The sequence below is a fragment of the Dermochelys coriacea genome, chromosome 3 (genome assembly GCF_009764565.3).
Source record: "Dermochelys coriacea isolate rDerCor1 chromosome 3, rDerCor1.pri.v4, whole genome shotgun sequence".
In the NCBI taxonomy this organism is placed as follows: Eukaryota; Metazoa; Chordata; order Testudines; family Dermochelyidae; genus Dermochelys; species Dermochelys coriacea.
This window is the reverse complement of record NC_050070.1, coordinates 148,890,753-148,916,252: the sequence shown is the minus strand read 5'-3', so window position 1 is coordinate 148,916,252 and position 25,500 is coordinate 148,890,753. Positions and strand designations below refer to the sequence as shown.

General features: G+C 42.9%; 1 protein-coding gene across 6 annotated transcripts in view; it reads right to left on the bottom strand.

Annotated features, from left to right (window-relative positions):
* Positions 1-9,664, bottom strand: part of LTBP1 (latent transforming growth factor beta binding protein 1) — a 391,697-nt gene extending 382,033 nt beyond the window's left edge. For 4 of the 6 annotated variants that reach the window (XM_043511538.1, XM_043511537.1, XM_043511539.1 and 1 more), the window contains exons 1-2: positions 8,738-9,622; positions 7,517-7,587 (exon numbers count right to left, since the gene is read on the bottom strand). In XM_043511538.1, coding sequence (XP_043367473.1) covers positions 7,517-7,587; positions 8,738-9,177 — 511 coding nt within the window. In that variant the 5' untranslated portion in view covers positions 9,178-9,622. Of the gene's footprint in view, positions 1-7,516; positions 7,588-8,737 lie in introns of all 6 variants that reach the window. The other 2 variants (XM_038397049.2, XM_038397051.2) reach the window with 2 other exon arrangements.
* Positions 9,665-25,500: the final 15,836 nt, after the last annotated feature.

The following is a 25,500-nucleotide window of genomic DNA, read 5'->3' as shown; positions in this document are numbered from 1 at the left end:
TCTTTTGTTTTCAAATGCAGTGATCCAAAAGTGTTTTCTCCCTATGCATCATTCTTACAGATCTCCAATACACAGAAAAGCCAAAGAGACCTGAGCACTGATGTCATCAATGTTGGTTTGAGTTCAAAGTGTGATGGATCTGCAAAGCAGGCGACTAAAACCTTCCATCAGCCTCCTCCCCACCGTACATCTCCTTCCTCCAGCTAAGCAGGGATTACGTTTCCCCATCAGTCCTCTCCCCGTTCCCTGGCCAGGTAAGGGAAAAGGTCCTGAACCAGGAAGTGCCTGGGATCTTTAGGGATTGAGCAGCATGGCAGCAGGGAGCTGGAGAGAAGCCCCAGAATCTGTGGGCAGAGCCACACTCAGAACAGGCTGTGACATCACAGGTCTATGTAGGACTTATGTGGGAGCAGCAGCAGCTGGGCAGGGAACTAGTGCAAAGTAGCCCCATTGAAACACATGAACTGAACCTGGCTTGGAAACCTTCAAGCGCCTATTTGCTTAGACAGAGACTGGACTGGAGAGGACACCCCAGGCACTATGCCTGAAGAGCCCTGACTCAATTGGACCAACACAGGGACCCAAACAGGAACTGCTATTGCTCATTTTGAATTGTAACTCTTTAAGCCTCCGTACACAGGGTATTTGCAAACTTTCCATTTTCCTGTCAGCCCCAGTAAAATACCCTTTCACTTAGCCATGTGTCTGAGTGGTTACGGGGACTGACCAGGGCTAGTGCCTACAGGCTAGCTGCTGAAGCACCTACAGTGCTTGCCTCTGAGACACAGTACATTGGACATGCTACTAGCACCTTAGGGGTTTGGGAAATAGAACGCCACCAATAATTACAGAAGGATTGTGGCACAGAGTTTTAGAGTTCCAACACTTAGACACCATTTTAGCCCTTCTGACCAAAGCGCTTGCTCACTTTGCTACAAAGTATTTTGGAAGAAATAAACAATAAATTGAACACAGTAGAGTTAAATAAAAAAATTCATAAATGGACAGCCTTGTAGCTAGGATATTTAATTTTGAATCCAGAGTTTAGTGGAGTGCAAATTAAACCAATACTTAAAACTCAATTGTGAAAAAAATATTTGAAAGAAATATCTAGCACTGGAGAACTTTCCATTAATTCAGTTAGAGAAAATAAATCATTAAAGCTATTGAGTTATTTTCAAAGAAAAATAAGGGAGTTAGGTGCTCAAACACATCTGAATTTAAATGGGATTCGAGTGCCTTGCTGTTACGATCTTTGAAAATCCCAGCCTAAAACACCACCTAGAGATAACAGAAAATCTATCTGGATTAGAAGCGTCTGTTCCTGCTAGAGAGGACTGAGAAAGCCACTTCATTTTTAGAAGTGACTACTCAAATTTCTGAATCTATGTGGAAAGATGTTTCTGTCTCCTTATTTAAATAAGCTTGCTAATAAGGACGAATTTTTTTTTTCTTATGTGTAATTAAAGTGAAGAATGAAATGATGCCAATGAGAAAGGAACATTTTATCATGAGGAGGTACTTGTTTCTTGGCATAAGTCAAGCTACACAAGCAAAACATCAGGAAGATTTCCTATGACACCAGTCTATTTTAACCTAGAAAGTACTTATGCAAATCTTTCTGCACCCTATACCTCCTCCAAATTATGTTCTTGTTGTTTACTTAATGTGCAATTGTGACAGAGGCTCACTGGAGTTCACTACTCTGTTAGCAACTGATCAGGTCTGACATACTACTACCTAACACACTGTTGTTATGATATATACACCCAAAAGATGGCATGCAATATATCATTGAAAAACTAACAACTCACTGATCATTAATATGTAAGGTGTGTGTACAAAGAGTTATAAATGTGCGCTAGAATTATGTTCTTAAAATGTGTTTGACAAGCAGTGCATAAACAGTCTACCTTAAAACAAAGGAATATGTATTTGTTTTTCTGACCAGCCTGGATGCCAGGCAGAGACAATTAAGATACATTACATATAAAGTAAACAAAGCACTCAAGCTAACAAAGAGGGAAGGTAACAACTCAACTATCGCTAGCGGAACACACGGGTGATTAATATCATTGTGAAATGTATGCATTAACACTATGAGGAATTATGGATCCTCGCTGCTATTATGCTGTAAAGCATGTGACCAAACACAAGGAGAAACATGCTTTCTCTCAGACAGGAAGGAAGGCAGCCATCTGGGAGGGCATTGGGGTCACTCTGCAAAAAATAACTTGGCAGCGGAAGCCAGGGTGTTGGCATCAGGGCTGTGACCCACAGCAGTAAAGGCACCCAAAGTTGCAGGGCAAGTGCTAAAAACAACCCTTTATTGGACTGGGTTGAACCCCAAAGTGTCACAGCAATCATCACACATTCTGTTCAAAATGTTCATGTTTTGGGGTTTTGCACCTAACAGTGCATTTTGAAGTGCACAGTGCACAATGTTTAAAGCAAATAACCAGGAAGTCCCACAGAGAAAACACTGGACTTATAGGCTCCTCCAAATACCATTTGAAAAATGGGTGTGGTTAAACCTTAACACAACTGCATATACATACCAACTCAAGAAAGGACCCAGAAGATTTGACAGCTTTTCTTTGAGTCCTCTATAGACACCTATTTAACTGTGTGAATGCTCTGAAGAGCCTGAGAAATTTGATTTGAATATGCTATTTAACATCCACACATTGCTGTAATGAGTGCCAGTTCACATCACAACATAGCATCTGATTTGCAATAGAAGACAACAAACTGCTTGATCCCTCAAAGTATAGATAGAAAAATATAATTTAGAGTTTATTACTGCCAGGTAAAGTCAGGGCTGGGGCACAAAGACAATAGGGAGAAAGACTCATCTAGTTGTGGGCAGTCTGTCTCCCCAAAGAAAGGGCAAACTGACAGACGTAGCTGAAATGTTTCTGCTGATGGGAGGACTCATAACTCTCTCCCATCCCCACAGCAATGGAATTGACTGATAAAAATGGCAGGCAGGCTAATAAGGCACTCTAGCAGAATGTAAATACAAGAATCAGACTATTTTCTCTCTCTCCATGGATCAATAAGTGTGTGAAAGGAAAGCACATAATGGGGCACTACCGCAAATAAATACACAGTAATAATACTGCAATTGAGTACCATCTTTCTATCTGAAATGAAAACAGAACTTTTATCCAAAGGAAAAAGTTAGCTAAGGTAGAAACAAATTATCCAAGTTAATTTGAGTAACTGAAAGACAAGTTAAAAGCTTAAAAGTTAAAACCAGATTAAAAAGAAACCAACTTGTAAATTAGTTCTGAGAGAAAGGAAAACATAGGTATAGTTAATAGTAAAATGGAAGAGTTTAATGACAGATTATTCATCCGCCTGACCTGGTAGGTATCCTTCCCCTCATCTTTGCGACATGCTGGTGTTTCCTTTTCCCAATTACAACCGAACAACTCTGTCCCCACCTGCCCCCCAGCATTCATTAGTCCCAGTCCATTAATGGACTCTAGAATTTCTCAAGACTCCAGTATTTTTATTAGGATATGCAACAGTTACACTGGGCATGCTAAGAAACAGCTCAAATTAACATTCTGTATGAGTGTACTGTTTATAATATATTTTAAATTCTCCTCTGCCTATCTCTTTCTGCTATAATTATAAAGTTCTTTCATGCACTGTTTGGGAGATTCCAAGTACTGCAAACAGCAGAGAGTAATCTTTGGAATTTCCCAAGTACAAAAAAAAAAAAAAAAAAAAAAAAGCCCTTTGTAATTATAAACAAAATGAAAGAAAGGGGTAATTCTATAAAGAGAAGTTGTACCCAATAGACAGGAATTTGCCAACTATCAAATACCACAGCTGAAAAATAATATGACCCAATGGAATGGGTATGGGGCTGGGAGCCAGGAACTCCTAATTTCCAATTCCAGCTGTGCCAATCAGTTGTTGTGACTTGCCCAAGGCCACATTTAACCTCTCTCACTGCCTTCATTTCCCTATCTGCTAACAAAAGGGATAATGCTTTTTTAGCTGCCTCAAAGGAATGTTGGAAAATTAATTAAATTAGTGTGTGTTTGCATAATGCTTTCAAAATGCAACAAATACCAAGTGCTGTTATTAAATGCATTATAAAAATTGAGTGACATTTCAAAATTTGACAGTGCCTTATTATTGCACTTTTACTTGTTACAACCACTACAGCCAAGTCCATTTCACATGCTCACAACTTTCCAAAATATTTATTGTTTGGGCTCAAATTTTCCATGTGTGGTCTGTATCTAAAGGTGAATGTTTTTTGAGAGGCTGAGCAAAATCTTCTCAGCTGGTTTGAAGTTATTTTCCCATTGTCAAACAGCTCTAAACACATTTTCTTTTAAAGCAGAACTTTACAACTCCATACTTATTACACAGTAAGTATGTGATTGCTGAGCAGCAGAGTTTTGCTAAGTTTGAAAATTTATTTTAAAATAAAGCTTTAAAAAAGAAAAGAAAGAAAGATTGAGCATTCCAGGAGAAAATCCCATGCTTAAAGTTGGATGTGGTGCACATTTACTCACAGGCAATTAACTGCAAAGCTGTTTGGTTACTTACAGGAATGCATAAACTCACCCGCTGAAGCAGGAACAGATTGTAAGATCAAGAAGCTCAACAGAGGTGGTAACACTTGTAAACATAGCAAGCAGTGTAGCTCCAAACTATGTAGTTTATAACCAGAGCTTGAAAAATCTACTTACCCACTTAGTACATCATGTGTAAGTGATATCTTCCTAAGACTGCACACAATCAGCTCCAGTGCCCCTACTGCCATTGTTTGGGGAAAGGGGGTACCAACTACTGCCATTAAAGCAGCTGGGGGCAGGGGGAAGCTCAGCAGCTGCTGTTCAAAGGGACTGCCACCCCCTGGAACAGGAGGCACTACAGGCCCAGCCACCCCTGCAGAGGGCTCTGTATGTGGGAAGGTGTCCCCTACCAAATACAGCCATTCCAGTAAGGAAATAATTATTAATCAGGGCTCAAAAAACTTGGGAGGGGGGTAGTTATTATATGTGAAATCCATCAACTTCTGCACATCCACGCTTTCTTTTAAAAAAGGAGGTTTCTGGCTCTTATGGCTGTGGAATTAACCTTCCAAAACTAAGCTAACATAGTGCTATCACCCTACATCTTCAGACTTACATCTCTAGCACCTCTGGTGCTGTACATAGCTTTGCCAAGTTGCAACCAAGTGAACATTATTTAGGCCATGTCTACACTATGGAGACAATACCAGCTTAGCTATGTCAGCATAGCTATGCCTGCATAGCTCTACAGCACAGGCTCAGCCTACACCAACAGAAGGGTTTTTTCCTTCCATGTGGGAACACCATGCCCCAAACAAAATTAGCTACATCCATAGAAGCATTCTTCCATTGACACATCTGCATCTACACTGGGGGTTAGGTCAGCACAGCTATTTCGGTCAGAGGTGTGGGTTTTTTCATACCCCTGACTGACATAGCTAGGTCAACCTAATTTTTAAGTGTAGGCCAAGGTCAGAAGACCCAGGTCAATGTCACTGTACTACATCTTGGGAAACTGAGTAGCAGCAGAGACAAACACTGAAGATAATCACTGGTGAGGGGGAGCCAAAATCAGAGACTCTAAAGTAGGAGGGAGGACTAGAGAGAAAGATTGTTCTCCCTGCTAATTTTCTGTCCATTAGGTGTCTGATAAATTTTTCAAGCCATATGTATTAAAATGGAAAATGAATTGAGTAAGCCATTCAGCATCAAGATAGGTGCAAGGAGCTTGGAAGTTAGAAAAGAGTAATAAAGCAGAAAATAGGAAAGAATCAGTGGCTAATTTGGAAAAGTGAAAGAGGCAGAAATTATAGGAGAGAAGACAACACAATTTCTATATCCCTTTATAGCTTTCTTTATTATACAGAGGAAAAGGACACTGAAACTGCTTAAAGAGAGAGAGGCGCTAATGACTGATGGAAATACAAGAGAAAAGAAGTGGAATGAAGCCAGAAAGAGAAAGAAGGTATAAAAATGAAAAATGTGATGTAGTAAGTTAATTTTTTTAATGTATTGAAAATATTTGACTGTCAACACATTGCAATTAAATACAATACACAGCGAACAACTGTGTTATGTCTTAAATTGCAGGAGCTTGGTGATGCAGGTATTTTTACCCATGTTAGTGACTTAGTATCAGGTATGATTTTCAAGCCCTGAAATTAATCACATTAAAATATTTCTGTTTCCTTACATATATATGTAATCAGCCATTCAATCTATTACTTGAATGTTTATTTAAACATTTAATTGTTGAAATAAACACAGCAACATTTATTTCAATCCACACATTTTTGAGGACATGCAAGTCTGAAAGACTGCATTCAATGTAAAGGAAATTGGGAAGGGAAACGGTGTACTCTGTGTATTCTCTTTAACTACCCATTCTATTATTTTTTTTTTTTTTTAAAGTTCTTAACACATTTTTCCATACAGGTCAAAGATATATGACCTCACTAAGGACTGAGAGCCACATTGCCTACTATGTTGGAAAAATCCCACATAGGGAACCAAAACAAAAACAAACAAAACTGCTGACTGCTAAATTGATCAATGTTTCAGGGTCTGTTTGATTTTCTGGATACATAGCAGAAGCTAGGCCATCCATGTGGAGAGCCTGAGTCCCTGCAGTAGCTTCCAACTCTTCACAAGACCCAGGATAACAGTACATCTGCTAAGAAGTTTACAGCCACCCCTGAATCCTGCCCCACTCAGCAAGGGTTCCTTGCGCAAGGAATAATAATGCTGACCCACCCAGAATTATTTTATGCAGTTAATTCCTGTAGATATGCAAGAGAGGATGCCTTACAGCATGGCCATTTTCCAGCTCCACCCCTCTGCAGAGCTTGACCATGTGGTTCTCACATGCATCTCTGGAGCCAGGAGGGTATATGCTGCAGAGTAACTACCCCCCACTTCTGCATGTTTGGGGGCTTCTCTACCCCATTCAAGTCCCAAGTTCTCTCCACTCACAAATGTCACAACACATGAACAGCAACGGTTTCCTTCACACTCTGATCACTCAAACATATCTGAATGACATTTTACAAAGTTTTCCCCAAAATTCCACCACTGCGCAGAGAATCAACTTGAGAAATGCTCATTCTTTAAGAAAGTTGCGAGGGCCAGGAAACGGGGTTTAGAATGGAATGAAAATCCAAACGTTAAGATTACAGTATTGCTACCTTCTCAAAAGTGTATAAATATTTAAAATCCAAGTGAAACACAGAGATAAGCAAGCAAATTTACTAGCCAAACAACAGTTCAGTGAGCTTGTTAATATCTCATCGCCTAATAACAAAATAATCCATAGGCCTGGGATTTTAATGTCACACACCCTCGCCCCCCAATTTGTAGGTTCTGACTTTGCCGGGCAATTTCCTGATGATTAATGAGTGCCTGGGGCTACACCTTGGGCTATCAACTCCCCTCCCAGCTAGCCAGACATCCCCAGTTACCACACAGACACTTACGTTTGGTGCACCTCTGGAAGCCAGGAGCTTTGCTCCAGCCATGACAGCACTGTCCTCCACAGACATTCACCCTGTAGTAAAGAAAGGAAACAATCCAACACACCACTTGACAAGGTTCCTGTGCCCAGGTGCAGGGCTTTAAGAGCAGTGCCCTGTAATTCAACAGTGCTCACAGCTGGACCATTATTGCTTCCAGAAAATACTGTTCCCCATCGAGAGGAGGGAAAAGGCGGGAAGAACTGAGGAGCCTGAAGACAGGAACTCCACAAACTCCTGCTCCCTATAATGCATTTCAGGAGCTGGCAGGAAACGGAGTTTAAAGCCCACAGGAGAAACCTCCTAATCTGAAAGATGCAATAGCTCTAAATCATAACAGAAGCTCGTTGTTTTCCATACCTTCCTCTAATGGGGTCTCCCCTGCCCCCACAAAGGGAATGGGATTTGTGGATGGAGCTGGGGCCACACAAGCTCTTTCCTTGCACATGACCTGACGAGCCAACCCCCCGCCCAGCTGCAGGGGCATGTGAGAGAGATTACCGATTTCGGAGCTGGTTGCACTGCTTGTGGCTTTCCCAAAGATTAGCCCCCAAAACCTGGATTCCCCACCCCATGGTAGGATAATCCCTCTCCTCGAAAAAAAAAAAAAAAAAGCTCCGTCAGGGCTAAAATCTGCCCTGGCTGCCAGCCCCACGCTCAGGTGCTGGGGAAAAGACAAACAAAGCCCTGCAGCCTTTGCAGCAGGGGCGAGGAGGCAGCGATGGGCACCGTTTTAAAGAGCCGCTGCAGCAGGGCTAGCCTAGAAAATGAGTGGGGGGGGGGACTCATGGCACGAAAGGACAGTGACGTCGGGTGACTCCCCACTTTCCAGCCATCAGTCAAACCATAGCAATGAAGAATGTCCCTGGGATATCCCGACCGCGGATACTGCATTTGGGGCAATCAACCCCCCTCCGTATGCACCCGCCCCTTTGTGAACTTGCTGTTCGTTTCTGATGTTGAGGTACGTGAAGTTTCCTTCCCCCCCCCCCACGCCGCTCAATCTCACTCTTACTTCACATGCCCCCCAGGGTGACTGCAAAAGCCACTGCCCACCCCTCCTGCTCTGTTGGTGGGAGGTCTGAGGCATGCATTTGCATGGTAACTTCATGAGTTCCGCAGCCCACTAAGAAACCCTGCGAAGCTCTGCTGCTTGGGGGGCGGAGGGGGGTGAGCTCGCCTTACCCCTGCAGCGGGTGCCTCTGGTGAACCTGCGGGCTGGAGCTGCCGTTGCTGCGGGTCTCCCGTGGCTGCAGCTTGGAGCGCTGAACCAGCCGGGCTGGCTTGGAGAAGAGGGCTGCGGGGCCACCGGGTCTGTGATGGAGCTGCACGCTGGAGCCCAAGCGGAGCTGCATGCTGGGACTTGCCGGTTTGCTCATCCTGCGAGTCCGCTCTAGGGTGCTGGTGCTGTAGCGGGTATTCAGCTCGACGTTAAAAGCGTGCTGCTGCTGCTGCTGCTGGCCCCGGAGAGGAGCCGAGCTCTGCAGCCGGCGGCTGGGGGAGCCCGCCTGGCTGGGGCGCAGTACGTATGTGATTCTCCTCAGCCTGCTCTTTTCAGCGGCATCGAGTGCCGGTGACAAAAATACACATGCACAGAGCAAAAAGCCCCACCTGATCCAAGCCATTTCCACAGCAAGAGCCCCTGCAGCCAGCAAACGCCACAAAGCTCCCGATGCAAGGATTTCCTCTCCTCCAAAGTTTATGTATGGGTGTGTGTGTGTGCAACTCACTTTGCCTGCGAGCGAGCTGCACCGCCCCCGGGGTGCTGCCGCTTCCACTCGCCTTTGCTTTCTCCTAGGAGAAGAACTTAGTTCTCCCCCCTCCGCCCCCAAAAAGGTTAGGAAATTTCATCAAACAAGTTGTTCCATGGAGCAGGAAAACATTGTTAGAGGAGGCGAAGGTCTGGACAAGACCTGAGCTCTAAGCAGCAGTAAAAGGGGAGGAGGAACAACAGCAATGGAAGGGGGCTCTCAATAAGGAGCAGATGTTTAGGCTGCTGGAGCTGCCAGTGGTCTCTGTGTGTGTAAGAAATGGTCTTTAAGCCAGATCAGGCTCAAAAACTCTTTTTAAAGTTTCTCTGCGAGTCGGAGAGAGAGAATATGTAGCTGCCCTGAGTATCAGAGCTGAACAGCCAATCTCCGGCAGACATGACGTCAGGCAGCAAATCCTAATTGGGAAAACTATAAAATGGGGCTGAGACGTTAGCCACAATACACTTTAAAATATAGTTAGTGTAGGTCTAGAAAACCACAGCTAGGGGCTTTCTGCCTCCCCACTGTTCTAAGAAAGGGACAAAGAACTCAATGGAGTCATTGAGGGATCTTTTACTTCTGAGATTTTACTAGTTAAGAGTGGGTTGATAGTGTTGATAAAGTTGTTTTCTGATATGAGAATCCCCCTGTCACTATGAAGCTAACTAACTAGCTAAACAGTGGTGTGGAGACTGTATAGATTAATTTGAACATATAAGATGGTAAAACCTGATGCAGATGCATCTGCTTATAATGTACAATTCAAATGTGTATTCTTAATGCCTCCATCACAACTCAAATGTACATTTTTGCCAGTGACTGGTATCATGTTGATGCTTTGTTAAAAATTAAGTCACTGTTTCACAAAGTGAATACTATTTAGTAAGTTACTACTTTAATTATTTGATTGCTAAGAGTTACTTATTTGAATTATAATGATCCAACTGATCTTTATAAAAGAACATAGGCATAGGTTGCTAAATTAGGGAATATGACTAAACACAGTCCAGCTAGGTTCCATGTATCCATCTGTATGAATCAGTTTCCTGGACTGGGGCCTAAGGCTCCAAATCCTGCAAAGGTTTAACTTTACACATTGAGGTTACTGAGATTACTTACATGTGTAAAGATAAACACATGCTTAAATCTTTGCAGGATCAGGGCCTTAGATTGTAAATTCCTCAAAGCAGGGTCTTTTTTATTATTATTACTATAAAGCATTATGTACACCTAAGGGACTATAAAAATAATAACTACCACAGCTTGAAAATATATAAACCAAATTGCCCAAATTCTTCCCTGATGTAACTCCACCAACATAGAGTTATGCCAGGGATAAACTTGTCCCAGTTCCATTTATTTATTTTTGTAACATGGATTTTATTAATAATTTTCTTCAGTATCACAGACAAATAAAAAGTCAAAGTTAATATGATATCCTGAAGATTCCATCCTTTGAAACATTTGGGAGCTAATATGTGAGAGCCATTTACAATGCACCTTTATAGATGGGAAATGGAGAAGGTACTGAGAAAACAGAATAATTTTTTTCACATTAACTGGTGAGGTTGCAGCCCAGGTCTTCCTCCTTGGGTTCTCATTTCCAGGACTTTTAGGCGTTTGAGCCTGACCCAAGGTGACTGGATTTTGTGCTTAAGAACTATTGACACAGCTACTCAATTCTGTATTTGCAAAAAGAAAAGGAGTAATTGTGGCACGTTAGAGACTAACAAATTTATTTGAGCATAAGCTTTTGTGAGCTACAGCTCACTTCATCGGATGCATTCCATGAAGTGAGCTGTAGCTCACGAAAGCTTATGCTCAAATAAATTTGTTAGTCTCTAAGATGCCACAAGTATTCCTTTTTCTTTTTGCGAATACAGACTAACACGGCTGCTACTCTGAAACCTGTCAATTCTGTATATAAAACAGAAGCCATTTAAATTGACAAGGCTACATGGAAGAGTCAGTATAATGAGCATAACATCTTCCTCTACTCCAGAGCTCATCTATTTAAAACTCCTCAAATATAAATAGATGTTTTAAATAGATGAGTTAAGGATTGCTATATTCACACCACAGCAGAACCACATCAATGTCAAAGGCTTCTGCACCCCTCCCCCTAGAACTAAGCAGTGATGCTTTGAAGGGAAAATGCTACCAGTACAAGAGGCATGCAGGTAAAGGCTACATTCAAAACAGCCCTGGAAGTCCTAAGTGGTGCAGAAAAAAAAACTAAACAGGGAGGATACAGCCTGAAAGTAGCTCCTACTTTTAATATAACTAAGAAATTAATTGTAAGACCATCCCTTTTTCCCCCATCTCAGAGAACCTGTACATCTTATTTAATGCAGAAGCAGAAGAAGTTTTAGTGTCATACCTACAAAAGTTAAATATTTTTTTAAAAGCTTTTTAAAAAAGACTACCTTTAAATGGGGTGGGGACTGAGCACAAAGAGGCAAACTGATGGGATGCTCGGGATTGCTGCACTGCACAGGGCTCCTGCTATTAAGAAATTTTTCAGAATGAGATCACATCTACGTGTGTGGCTGAGCTTTTTATACAGAGAGCAACACCTGAGTCATCCCAAAGGAGAAGCCAGTTGCTTTTAAGAAACACAGTTTTAAAATCATGTTAAATAGAAGACAAAATGTGGCATTTTAGTAGCTACTGTATCAGCAAATGGTGAGGAAATTAGCTTATTTTGTATGTCTTCAAAGGAGGTAAGTCCAAGAAGCTGGAAGTTCTTCATAAAAGAAATAGAAATGTGAATTTTAAAAAATGAATAATTCTCAGGGGAAATGCAAGGATCTGAAGGAGACTTTTTGACACAAATCTACATGGCATATCTTGGATCCAAAATTCTCTTTTCTCTGTGGAGTAAATCTGGCCTTCTCCTCTGTAGCTCTAGAGCAATGGTCCCCAACCTTTCTTGTGGGAATAGCAATATGCTATTCCCAGAAGACTGTGACGGGCACCGGACACCCTGCTGCCGAAATGCTGCTGCCACTTGTGGGCAACGCTTCTCGGTGTCATTTCAGTGGCAGGGTGTGCTGCGGGTGCACAGAAATGCCCCGGGGTGCGCCATGGCATCTGCGGGCACCGCGCTGGGGACCCCTGCTCTAGAGGTTCCCTTGACAGTAGAGCAGGTGTGGTTCTGATGCATGAGAATGTGGGGCTGGATACAAGTATGGCATCTGCCACAACATGAAGGACATCATAAGAGCAGGGCTGAAGAGCAGTAGCAGAGGCTACTCCCGCTATTGGCCTGGAGTATCTTCCAGGAAGAGGCTCCAAAGCCACTCTGTGATCTAGGAGGGAATATTCCTCCCCTCCCATATGCACAACTGGTTGGTGCCCTGTCTGCCTTCTCAGGTTGAGTACTGAGTTCTATATTTGGGCCTAAATGAATGGAAATTCCATTGATGTCTAAGGATATTCTATATAATCAGGAAGAAGAGAATACAAGTCAAGTTCTGCTTATGGACCTCAGAGGAATCTCACCTTTAGAGACTTATAGTGCTACCAAGATTTCAACCGTTCAAATGCTGAAAAAAGATGACAGACTTTGAATGTATAGTAAGGTGTAAAGAGCAAAGCTAAAGTGTATAATGTATGTGATAAAAGTGCAAGAGAAAACTAAGTCTGGAGAAAAGAAAAGGAGTACTTGTGGCACCTTAGAGACTAACAAATTTATTAGAGCATAAGCTTTCGTGAGCTACAGCTCACTTAGCTTATGCTCTAATAAATTTGTTAGTCTCTAAGGTGCCACAAGTACGTCTTTTCTTTTTGCGAATACAGACTAACACGGCTGCTACTCTGAAATAAGTCTGGAGAGATATCTTTCTTTTATGAACATGGACACTAGAATTGCTTGGAGTGAAGTTTCTCCCAGAATCTGTTAGTCTCATTTCAGCACTACAATTGCCATCTAACAAATCTATTGATAAAAGTGCTGCCAGAACTATTGTGGTTCTGAAAAGTCTTATATTCTGAAAAGTAACTATAAAAATGGCCCTATGGGAGGCCAATGTTTTAATCTGCTATATTTTATTATTAAACCAACATGTAAACATGCAATGAGAAATACAAAATGATATCCAAAATACTGTGAAGCTGTTAATCAAAGTAATTGACAATTAATAAGTGAGAATTACATCAGTGAGTAAATAAAAGTAAAATTAAAAGTAAAAAAAAGTTCCAAATTTCAAATCACAAAACTACCAGTAAACCACTTATAGCACACCATTAATTTCAAGAGTAACCAAACTCTAGATATGCCCTACTTCAACCACAATTTACTGGGCTTGATGCAAGAACTCTGGAGTCAAGTTTTATGAGCCATTGGTATGCAGGAAGTCAGACTAGTGATCTTAATGGTCCCTTCTAGCCTTAAACTCTATGGAGCTAACAGCTAAGAATCTCTTTTGATTTCTCCAGAAAGGTCTATGGGCCTGATTTTCCTGTCACCCCTGTGTCAATCAGGAATAAGTTACACCAATGTGTAACAGCACAAGTGAAATACAAATCAGATAAACATTTTCCCAAAATAGAATTACATTTTGAAGCTTAGAGACTAACAAATTTGTTAGAGCATAAGCTTTCGTGAGCTACAGCTCACTTCATCGGATGCATTTCGTGAGCTGTAGCTCACGAAAACTTATGCTCTAATAAATTTGTTAGTCTCTAAAGTGCCACAAGTACTCCTTTTCTTTTTGCGAATACAGACTAACACGGCTGCTACTCTGAAACCTGTCATTTTGAAGCTTGACATCTAAGAGCCTGATTTTCTACTGCCATGCAACTTGCATAGCCACTTACATCTGTACAAAGTGAATGTAAAATGCTACTAGAAAAGGAGAACTTGTGGCACCTTAGAGACTAATTTGGGAAATTTGTCTGGGTGAATTTATGAATTCCAGTTTGATTTCCTGTTTGTATATTTACACCCTTACGGTTGTCTTTCACACATTCATTCCTCTTCTGTTAAGGGGAAAGGAATGGGCACCTGAATGGGATGGTCATTAAAGACCATCCACAATTGAATAACCTTGCCCTAGCAGAACAATGATATGGCTGCCATTTTGGGAAAACCAGTAGTCCCCACCTTGTCTGCAGGAGGTAGGGTTGAGGCAGTGGAAAGTCCCCAGAAGGGGAACAAAGAAACAAGGGTGTTAGAACTGGTTCTTAAAAACGCAGATGCTGGGAGCTTCAGGGAACACAACGGAATATGCTTTCTGAGAGAAAGGGAATTTTTGACTGCTGGACCAGCCCAAGCTGAATGGAATCAACAAGAAGAAACCATGTTCAGGAAGGGAAGACTGAGCTGGAGATGAGAGGACCAGAAAGGACCTGAAACTCCTAATAAGACACTGACCAAATCCCAAAGAGCACTCAAGAGTGGCAACAGTCTGAAGGAGGGATAGTGTAGAGGTGCTTTATTATTTTGCCTAGAGTTGCAGCTCTCATGACTTGTATAAGAGTAAAGAAGTGATTAGTTTAGAAATCCTTCTGCAAAGTCTCTCTTTCTTGCTTCAACTATCATGTCTCTGAAGGGTTAACCATAAACCAGAATACCCATCAAGGTGGATTTCTGGGGAGGGTATGTTTGCGTGACTGGGCTGTCTTGGGGAGTCAACACTGGTCCTGGGGCCCAAGGCAGCTGGACCATAGGGATCCATTCCCTGGAAGTGAAACCAGGCACAATGTCTGTGCCTGGGAATTGTACTCAAAAGGCCCAAGCCAGAGACTGTGGCTGGAGCCTGCCCATTCCCAGGGGAGCTTAGAGACACCTGGATCCAGTATGTGGGGCCAAACACACCTGCCTGGTGAGTATCCAGTAGTGGGTGCTCAACCAGAACTGTTACAGCTATCAAATCGGAGCAGTAGTGTTCTCTCTCAGTGATACAGTTTGGCAGAGGGGGTATGAATTGGGCTGGATGAATTTTAAAAAAAATCAAAAGATAAATTGACCAAAATCACAATATAATCTATTTTTGTAAATCTCATGATTTTTCTCGGTGTGACTAATGATTTTTGAACCTTTAAGGTTGGCAATGCTGTGTTATAAAGCCACTTTGTACAGGTATAAATGACTGGAGAAGGTGCAGGACAGTTGTACACTGGTGAAACTCCATTAGTTTCAGTGGCATTAATCCTACTTTTTTTTCCCCGAGATAAACGTTGGGAATCAGTTTTTCTAACTGCTAGCCCTGCAAACTCAACCTGAGACCCAGCCATCAGACTTGGTTATCTTTGTACATCATCACCAGTAGGCCAAAATCTGCATTTAGGTACACTGGCACAACCCCTCTCTCTTCAGTGGCTTTGCACAGGTGTAACTGACTGTAACTTAGGTAATACCTAGTAGTGGACCAACTTCCGTTGGTGAGAGAGACAAGCTTTCGAGCTAACACAGCTCTTCTGGTTGTCACCTTGTCTCTTTAATGTCCTGGGACCAACATGGCTTCAACAATACTGCATAGAACTTAGTAGATATTCCTGTTGATAATGAACAAGAAGGATCGAGTCCAGCTTACTTACTCTTACCTTTGCTCGCTCCATAATGCTAACAGGAGAAAAAAGTAGTCACTAAAATAAGCAAATATGACTCTGACTACCAGAAGCAGATCTCTGCTAAGTAAGAATGTGTTGGTATCCATGTAATTTTCACATAGTAATTTTTCATAACAGCACTGCACTTTTTTTTATTGAAAATTATTTGTTGTTCTGGGCAGAAAGTGGCATTTACTCTGTTGGTACAGCAATCAGCCCCATAGGGGCCCACTCCAGTTAACACCTTTAGGTACTACCACAATATAAATAGTAAATAATATTTCACAAGAGGCCAGATCCTGCTCAACCTATCCATGCAAGTAATTATATCAAGGTGAACCAGCTAGACAAGCCAGTACTGGGTTGAAGTCCAGGCTTGGGAAAGTGACCACAGACTCCTGATGGTATTGCTGTACCTATTGGCCAATGGTGGCCCTCCCTTTTTAAGGGGCTTTTACGGGCTAACCCATGCACGTCTCAGTGCTGCAAGACTCATTCTGGATACTTTGCAGCCCTTGGGTTAGCAAGCTTTCCCCTTGTACATTATGGTGCCAGCTGCAACTTTATGGTTTCTTTTTTAGTTCCTCTCTCCAAGAGTTTCTCTCTAAGTAATTATTATGATTAGTTATTATGGAGAATGAGATTCCATTGTGTTAGGCACTGTACACACAGAGGTACACATGTATGCCTCAATGAGCATAAGTCCAGGTTTGGGACATGGTTGCTTGCCTCCCTTGGAACTGTAGGTGAAGGTTTTGCATGCTGACTCTACAACCCTCTTGCAATTTTAGTTTTTGTCATTTTTCAGAAGCCTTTGTAGATCAGGACCCATGGGCCTATTGCTGCTGTTTATTCCAAGCTGGGGTCGCTATTGCCTCAGCTGGCCTTCTGGAAAACAAGATATAGCCATTGGGCCAGGGTGCTCTATCTGCTCGTGGACTTATGTCTATCAGGGTTTAGTTATCCCTTCACTGAATGCTCACAGCCAACCAGCTTAGCCTTATAGGAGGCTTTCAGTAACTCCCTACCCACCCATCAACCACAACCCTCTTCTTATGGATGGGCATTAATTTACATCTAATTTCACATCATTATTTGCTTTTTTCAGTTTTGCACATTGGCCTGGCAGGATAGGAGCAACAGACTCCTCTCTTGATCTGTACTGTTGGCTAGAGTATTGCTCACTGAGCTCAAAAGCAGGCAGCTGGTCGCAGACAGATTACCATTGGGTTTTTCTTGGGACTAGACTATTATGGGTTCAACACTGTGTCATATGATATAGCCAGCTAGGAATGACATGGCTACAACAATACTGCCTTTGATTTATGAGCTTTAGCAACAATACTTCATCTCTTTCCCTCAAGTTAATCATCTTCAATCTAAGGGGCAAATGTTTGGTTGTGGATAATAAGATAGTTGCACAAGTGGAGTGGAATTGGGCTGCAATAGGGTAGCTGTGCCCAGTTGCCAATTCAGTTTGTCCAAACTGCTATGGTTTAGACAGGTAAGCTCAGACTGGTGACTATAGATTGGGCGCAGGACAACATTCACCTAGCATTGAAACATGTTGAGCTGATGACCAAACACTGATGCATGAGGGAAACTCTGTAACAGCACCCTGGACACCTTCATCTAGATAACATCATCTCTAGCAGCTGATATTTATGATTGGGACATATGGACCTAGATCAAGAATTGGTTGGAAGGTTGCTTGAGGGATATTCCATCTATGCTCAAGAGTAATGGCATCTCTGTATACTCCAGCAGCATGAGTTAGATCCCTGATTGGATTTGCAGAGATGCCAAGCTCTCATGGTGAGGGGTGGGGTTCGGCTATGCGGTAGCCTGCATATAAATGCAGATCTTGGAATTCAGTGGATCCATCAACAGCTTGGGTTTAAACAGGCTGGTCAGAACACAGACAGCCAGGCTGCACTAGATCTAAACACTGAAAGCGGAGAGGCTGGTGACAGCTTGGGGCGACTCTTTTCTTCCCCTTTCACAGCTACCAGAACAAGCTGCTTTTAGGGATTATCTTGTTTAGCAAGTTATAATAAAAGTTGCAGCCACTTGGACAAAACCTAATGCTTCTGTCTATCATTAGGGATCACTGCCATACCCAACAAAACTATTTGCTTAAGACTAGTAGAATTTGGCCTCCTTTCAACATGCTGACATAAATGTCACACTGAAAGTAGTCTTGTGCATTTATGTACCCTCAAAACCCACCCCCAGTACTAGCAGAACTATCTCCAACAGATAAATGAGGAGCTCTGCAGTACACTCACCCACAAAATGACTGATTTGGAAATGTATGGGATTTAAAAAAAAAAAAACCACCCACCCACTAAAAGTATGCCACTGCAATTATTTTTCCCCTCAAAGAGGTAATTATTTCTTCTCCACAAAATTAAAATATCCATTGAATTTTTATTTAGATTATTTATCCTCACTATTGCTTGTTTCTCTGTACAATCCCATACACACTAAAAATAAACATTCTGTGGGGGAAATTAGATGGAATGAACCACAAAAATGAAAAAAATTAAATTTAATTACTGCACTTTACCTTAGGAATAGACATGTTTAAACTAACACATTTTTCACAAAAGCAAAGTAAATATTATAACTAATATTTGAAAACTCTAGCAGCATGAATATGTCATATGCCAGGAACACTAACCTTTACAAAAATAAACTTCAGGATTTGATCCTGATTTGCACTGTTACATGGTGCACTTCTCAAACGTATTCAAGTTTCAGGGAAAAGTTATCTCTGTGAAATAAAAATATCATTATAGGGCCATCCCGTTGACTTTAATCTGCATTGGAGTGAGTGCTAAAGGCTATATAACTGTACAAATCCAGGCAGTCAGGTCCCAGTGTTCTTCCTCACTCGCATAGGTGGAAAGGTATAAAAGCACATAGAAATGAGTATGAAAATATGAAAGAGCAGATTGGCACTTCCATCTAAAAGGCAGTCAAGGCACTAATTCTACAGCAGCTTTATGACCTGACTATTTGGGTAATGTGCTTGGCAGAGGATTTGGGTCTTTGTGGCATACTTTCCACTCACTTTTTTTTGTTTTTAAACACATACCCAGAAGGTTAGCATTCTCAATGTTATCTTCCCCAGCAGGATAAACAACTGCTTATGGGGCAGCAGAGCCCACCTCTTCCCAGGGGGAGCAGATGTCCTCTTGTAAATATCAGGATTGAAAGTGGTCCCAGCACTGCTCCCTCAGCCCTGGCAGTTGAGGGATGCATATGTAAACTTCCTCCATGTGCTGCCCTTCCAGGTTTCTGAATAAGAAGGGTCAGAGAACAAAAAATAAATGTGCTTGGAGGTGGGATGGGGAGGGAAAGAGAATGAGATGCTAGGTCTCCTTCCCCCATCTCCTTCCTCACGCTCTCCCCTGCCCTCCATCTCTCTACAGGTCTATGCAGAGTTGTTTAAATATATGCAAGTCTGTAATCTACTTGTTTTCGGTTTCAGGGTGTTTACAGATCTGGAATGTCATGGCACAGAGGGAGCCCAGCCTAGGTGCAGACAAGTAAGGCGCTTGGCCAATTGACTGGCTCAGATACCCTTGAAAAACAGCCCTACAGGGTGGGGCTGGGATGAGATTGCTTCATATAGGCTGCAGACTGGACCATGTGCTGTTGCCTGAAGGAATACAGCAGGCCCAAACAAAGCCTGAACACAGGACTGGAAAACAACTCTGGGAGCAGCCTGAACCAGGCCTTGTCTGCAGATGTCTTAAAGCAGGTCTGAGATGAGGGGAGAGGATGAGGGAGACAGCCAGTTAGACCAGCTTGGGGGGCATAGGACCAGGGGTAGGGAGTATAGTTAGGGAAAAGTGACTTAAATCTGTCCCACGTGGAAGAGGGTTAGCCTGCATGGATGTGGTGGCAGCCAGCAGGGTTAGAATGGTAATATAGAGCAGCCAACAAACCCAGCCAGCGGGGATTGAGTGACTTGGACCCAAGAGCAGCTGTACCATAGCTGTTCCAGCTAGGGTTGCCAACTCTGATTGAAGCTATTCCAGGAGGTTTTTTCCCCAACATGACAATCTAATTTTCTTAAAATATCCTATTACAACCTCCTGGATTGCTTTCAATAGTCACCAGGAGATTGATGCTGATTCTGGGAGACTCCAGGCAAACCTGGAGGGTTGGCAACCTTAGTTCCATTCAGTCTGGTTGAGAAAACCAGAAAGAGAAAATAGATAGGTGGGAATAGGGGGACAAACTACCAGGCAGTAGTGCCCTCATCACATGATCCTCATGCCAATTTCTTAACTAGGGGTCAAATCCTGGGGCACGCAAGGGAGGTCTAAAAATAGTTCAAATGCTTTTGGTCTCTTGTGCAAAAGGGCATCACCCCAACCCTGCCTACAGGATTCTTTATAATGCTTGAACATTGTGGAGCGGTGCTTCCTAGCAATTTCACTGAGGAGAATTGAGATCACAGAGTGCATCCACCGGCTCACAGCCTACAAACAAGCAGGTGGATTAGAGGGGATAGCAAGCTAGATCTGCTAGTCCTTTCCATGGGCCTGTGCCACAGCCTGTTGAAATGAAAGGAAGGATTTCCCATTGATTTCAATGGGTTTTGGATTGAGGCCCATATGGTGTGGTAGGGTGAAGGGTACCTTGTACAGGATTCAGTCGCATCCCTAACATCTTTTTAGTTCCTGTAGGCTTTTACTCAGGCTTTGCTGTTGGGACCAGGAATTTGACCTCCAATATTTGATGGTGAAAGTGAAACATATTCATTTGCATCTTGCCCTAAACAGTTGTGTCTAAAATAAATACTAGTAGTTGCCAACTTTTTTTTTTTTTAAAGCTTGCCGTCGTAATTTACTGTGGTTACAGTAAACAAATCTAGACAGTATGCAGTTTGTGGTCCAGAGCATGCCCCCAACATCTTCCTGCACTCAGACATTGCAGTGACAGTCAGCCAGTGAGTCATTCATCCCGCTGCTAAGCCACACCAGCAAAAAAGGGTGTACCTGGGGGTGGGGGGTATCAACCGTTCATTCATTTGTTCATTTACTTTTTCCATTTAAGCTCAGTCCTCCAGGACAGTTCAGATAGATGCATGTATAAGGCAGGGTACAGTGGAAACTAACTGGTTAACTCCTAGTGTGCCTTTATTTCAGGTAGATTCTTCCACAAAGACATGCACAGCCTTAACACATATACATGCTAGTGTGTTTGATTAGACTAATATGCAGGATTATGAGCATACACACTCATATGCCCCACCTATGAGCTACACCAACATACACAGGATTTCAGCACCCCTATCCTGAAATGGTAGTGACTGTATTCCAGAGTGGGCTTGTGGGCAACATCACATTGTATGGTAAACCCTACCCTCGACTGTCTCAGCTCGTCCTTGGCCTTGCAAGTCCAATAATAGGTATAGCCTGCTCCCACCTCCTCAAAGTGGGACTCATCAGCAAGTTTGGTTTCAGTGAAGGCAGTGATGTCTATGTTATACCTCTTCAGTGTTTTGGCAACAAGGGCTATTCTTCATTCCAGGCTTTGGTCATTATCAAGAAGAGTTCGGACAGTCCATGACCCAAAAGTCAGTATGTGAATCTTTGCATTATTTTGATGGCTGAATTGGATAACTAGCCAGGAACAGTAGCGTGACCGTACAGAAAGGGCAGGCTGTGTTTAGGGTTCCTTTTCAGTCCCCTTTCCCCAGATCAGGGAGTGCAGCACTGCTCTATCACCTCGGGAGGATACAAGCTCCATATCTTCCCTGATCTGTGGAGAATGACCATCACTACTGTATGCAGAGCTGTGACTAAGGACTGCCAGCAACACCCTTTGCCTGTCCACCTCGCCACTTCCCCTTCCCCACAGGACGCTAGTGAGTTGATTAGGTTAAATGACTTGAATGAGCTGAGTTAGCTGAACGCCACACACTATGAATAGATTTAGGTGAGAGCACTTTTGTGCAGAACCTCTCTCACTCTCTCTCCCAAACAGCTGTTGCAGCACTGGTACAATAAATTTCACAAGCACAGCAGCTTTGTATTCCGAGGTGTCCTTCTCATAGATGAGCTACCTACCTGAGCTAAAGAGCATCATCTGCCCATGGATTTAGTGATTGGCCAATGGCTGCATATATAATGCAGGTTGCTCCTATATGCCATCACAAGGCATGTGCTCTATTGCCATCCTCTACATTAACACTAAGCTGGATTTGTTGACTCCCAAGGGAGTCAATGACTGACTTATGGTGACTTATGACTGACTTATGGTGCGCCACATAAACTTGTCCAGAGACCAGTACACCACCATTACCAGTGCTTACACACAGACAATGACTCATACAGATGAGATCAAGGAGCTGTTTTATGAAGATCTGAGAAAGATCATCAGAAAGGTGCCACACCAAGACAAACTCATTGTCCTTGGACACTTTAATGCTTATGTGGGGCCAACTCTGACCTCTGGAGCAGGGTGCTAAGCCATCACAGCCTGGAAGGTCAAACTCCAACAGCCAACTACTTCTCTCCAAGCGTGCCAAGTTCAATCTCACTATTATCAACACAGTCTTCCAACAGGCCAAGAATTATAAAACAACATGGATGCATCCCAGGTCAAAACATTGGCACATGTTGAACTATGTAATTGTAAGGTCTAGAGACATTAAAGATGTGAACATAACCTTGTCTTTGAGAGGCACCGAATGGTGGTCAGAACATCAACTTGTGAGAAGTATCATGTCACTACATTTCTCATCAAAGTGCCCAGAAGATGCCTCAAACCATCAAAGAAGATCAATGTAGCTGCTATGAAAGACCCCAGCAAACAAGCAAAGTTGGAATAGACACTGAAGACTTTGACATCTGAGGTCCCAGAGAACTCCACAGACATTGACGCAACCTAGCAGAAGCTCAGAGATGTCACATATATTATGGCATTCAAAGTTCTTAGCTTTGCAAACCAGAAACACCAAGACTGGTTTGAATAGAATGTCCTGAGATAGATAGGCTACTGGAGACCATGCACACTACACACAAGTCCTACATCTTGGACAAGAAATCAGCAATGAAGAAGGCCAAGTACTATAAGGCCAAACAAATGCTACAAAATCAATTAAGTCTAATGAAGAACCACAGGTGGGGGCAGAAGGCTGAAGAACTAGAGGAAGCACCTAACAAGCATGACATGAAAGCCTTCTATTAGGGTCTCCATGCTGTGTATGGCCCAAAATCCAGAGGTACAACCCCTGTCCTCACAGCAGACAGCTACTCACGCACAAAGCAATATTCTCTCTTGCTGGGCAGGGCACTTTGATAGTCTCCTGGACCATCAATCCACTATGTCCAATAAAGCCATCGCCTCACTCCCACAGCATCCTGTCCTGGAGAAGCTGTCCATGGCCCCTTCTTTAGAAAAGGTTATTAAAGCCATCAAGCAACTGTCCATGGGCAAGTCTCCAGGCCACGAAGGCATTCCATGTGAAGTGTACAAATGTGGAAGTGCCCACCTGGTCAGGGAACTCACCAGCTGTTTCAAGATTATATGGGAACAGAGTACCCAGGAGTATAAGGATGCTTTCATAGTTTATCTATACGCAAGGAAGGGAAGCATATCTAGCTGAGACAACCATCACACTATCTCAATGCTGTCTATAGCAAAGAAGATCTTTGCACAGTTTATCCTCAACAGGCTTATGTCTCACCCGGTGGACTTGGTGTGACTGAGTCACAGTGTGGCTTTCATGTTGGCCGTGGCACCATAGACGTGATTTCTGCAGCCCAGCAAATACAAGAAAAGATTCATGAACAGAGCAAGGACCTATATATGGTGTTTGTTGACCTGAGCAAGGCCTTCAACTCGGTGAATCATGAGAACCTATGGAAACGCCTTCATAAATTTGGTTCACTGGATAAGATGACTGCTGTCATGTGCTCATTTCACAATGGCATGATGGGCCAGGATGATGTAGTGTGGTGACTCATCAGGATGTGGAATGGCTCCAGTCCTCTCTGCCATTGTATCTTCCAGCCATGCTCTTGTTCACATTCCAGGACTTTGACAGAGGTGTACACAATCCTTTCAGATCGGATGGTGGCAGGGACGGACGGACAGATGGGGGACTATTCAATCTATAGCGACTCAGGACCTGTGCCAAGGTAATTGAACAAGCTATTAAGAGAGCTCCTGTTTGCTGATGTTTGTGTCCTCATTGCACATATGCTCGAGGACATTCAGCTTATCATGGACCATTTTGCCTATGCCTCAAAATGCTTTGGTTTCACAATCAGTCTAAGAAAGACAGAAGTCATGTACCAGCCAGTGCCAGACCACCAGCATCACGAGTACCATGATCCCATCATCACAACTGACAACACACCTCTCAACTCAGTTAGGTAATTCTGCTACCTGGTTAGCATACTTTCCTGCCACACCATGTTGGAGGATGAGATCATTCAGCATCTGGCAAAGGCCAACTTGGCATTTAGCAGGCTCACCCACAGACTCTGCCGGGAGCATAGAGTCTGCCTCAGAACCAAGATAAAAATTTACCAGGCTGTTGTACTCACCTCACTCCTCTACAGCTGCGAGACATGGATGCTCTGCCAATGCCACTTCAAACAGCTAGAGAGCTTCCACCTTCGCTGCCTAAGATCCATCTGCAACATCAAGTGGCAGAACAGGATACTCAACACCGAACTATGGCATTGTGAGCGTGCTCATCAGGGCTCAACTTCACTGGTTCAGATCCATGGTCTGCATGGAGATTTCCCATAAACCAGAAGCAATGTTTACAGCCAGCTGAGCATAAGAACCCCTTCTAAGGGTCAACCCATCCTCAGCTATAAAGGCACCTTGAAGGCCAACCTCAAAGATACATATTAAAACCTGGGAACTTGTTGCACTGAACAGACCCAGATGGAGAGGTCTGTGCCATGAGGCCATGTCCATATTTGAGGAGTGACATCTAAGGTCTTTTCAGGAGACGACAGCATGTCATAAAGCCAACACCTCAAACCCTCCCCACAATGATGACTACACTTGCAAGACAGGCAGCTGCATTTGCAAATCCAGGATTGGACTCACTTCCCATGTGAGAAACCATAAAAAAGAAATAAATCTCTTGAAGTGATGGGAGACTCCATTATATTACCAGAGTAAGTGGCTCTATGCTGAATAGTATCTCTGTGAATAAGCATCTCCTTGAGTCTCATGGTATGTGGGGAATAGAAGGCTGAGCCCTTATTCACTCAGGTTAGGATAACAGTTTATTTTTTGTAGCAAACAGTATCCAATTATGTAGCCATAGTTCCTATTTCCCAATATACTTATATTGAACCTTTGTTTGGATCATGTGCAGGAATACTAGAAATGTAATAGAATCAGAATCTGTACTTTTGTACTTGTACATGTAGTTTTTCACTACTTTTGGTATTTTCTACAGATTCATAAGAACATTAGAATGGCCATACTGGGTCAGACCAAAGGTCCATCGAGCCCAGTATCCTGTCTACCGACAGTGGACAATGCCAGGTGCCCCAGAGGAAATGAACCTAACAGGTAATGATCAAGTGATCTCTCTCCTGCCATCCATCTCTACCCTCTGACAAACAGAGGCTAGGGGCACCAATCTTT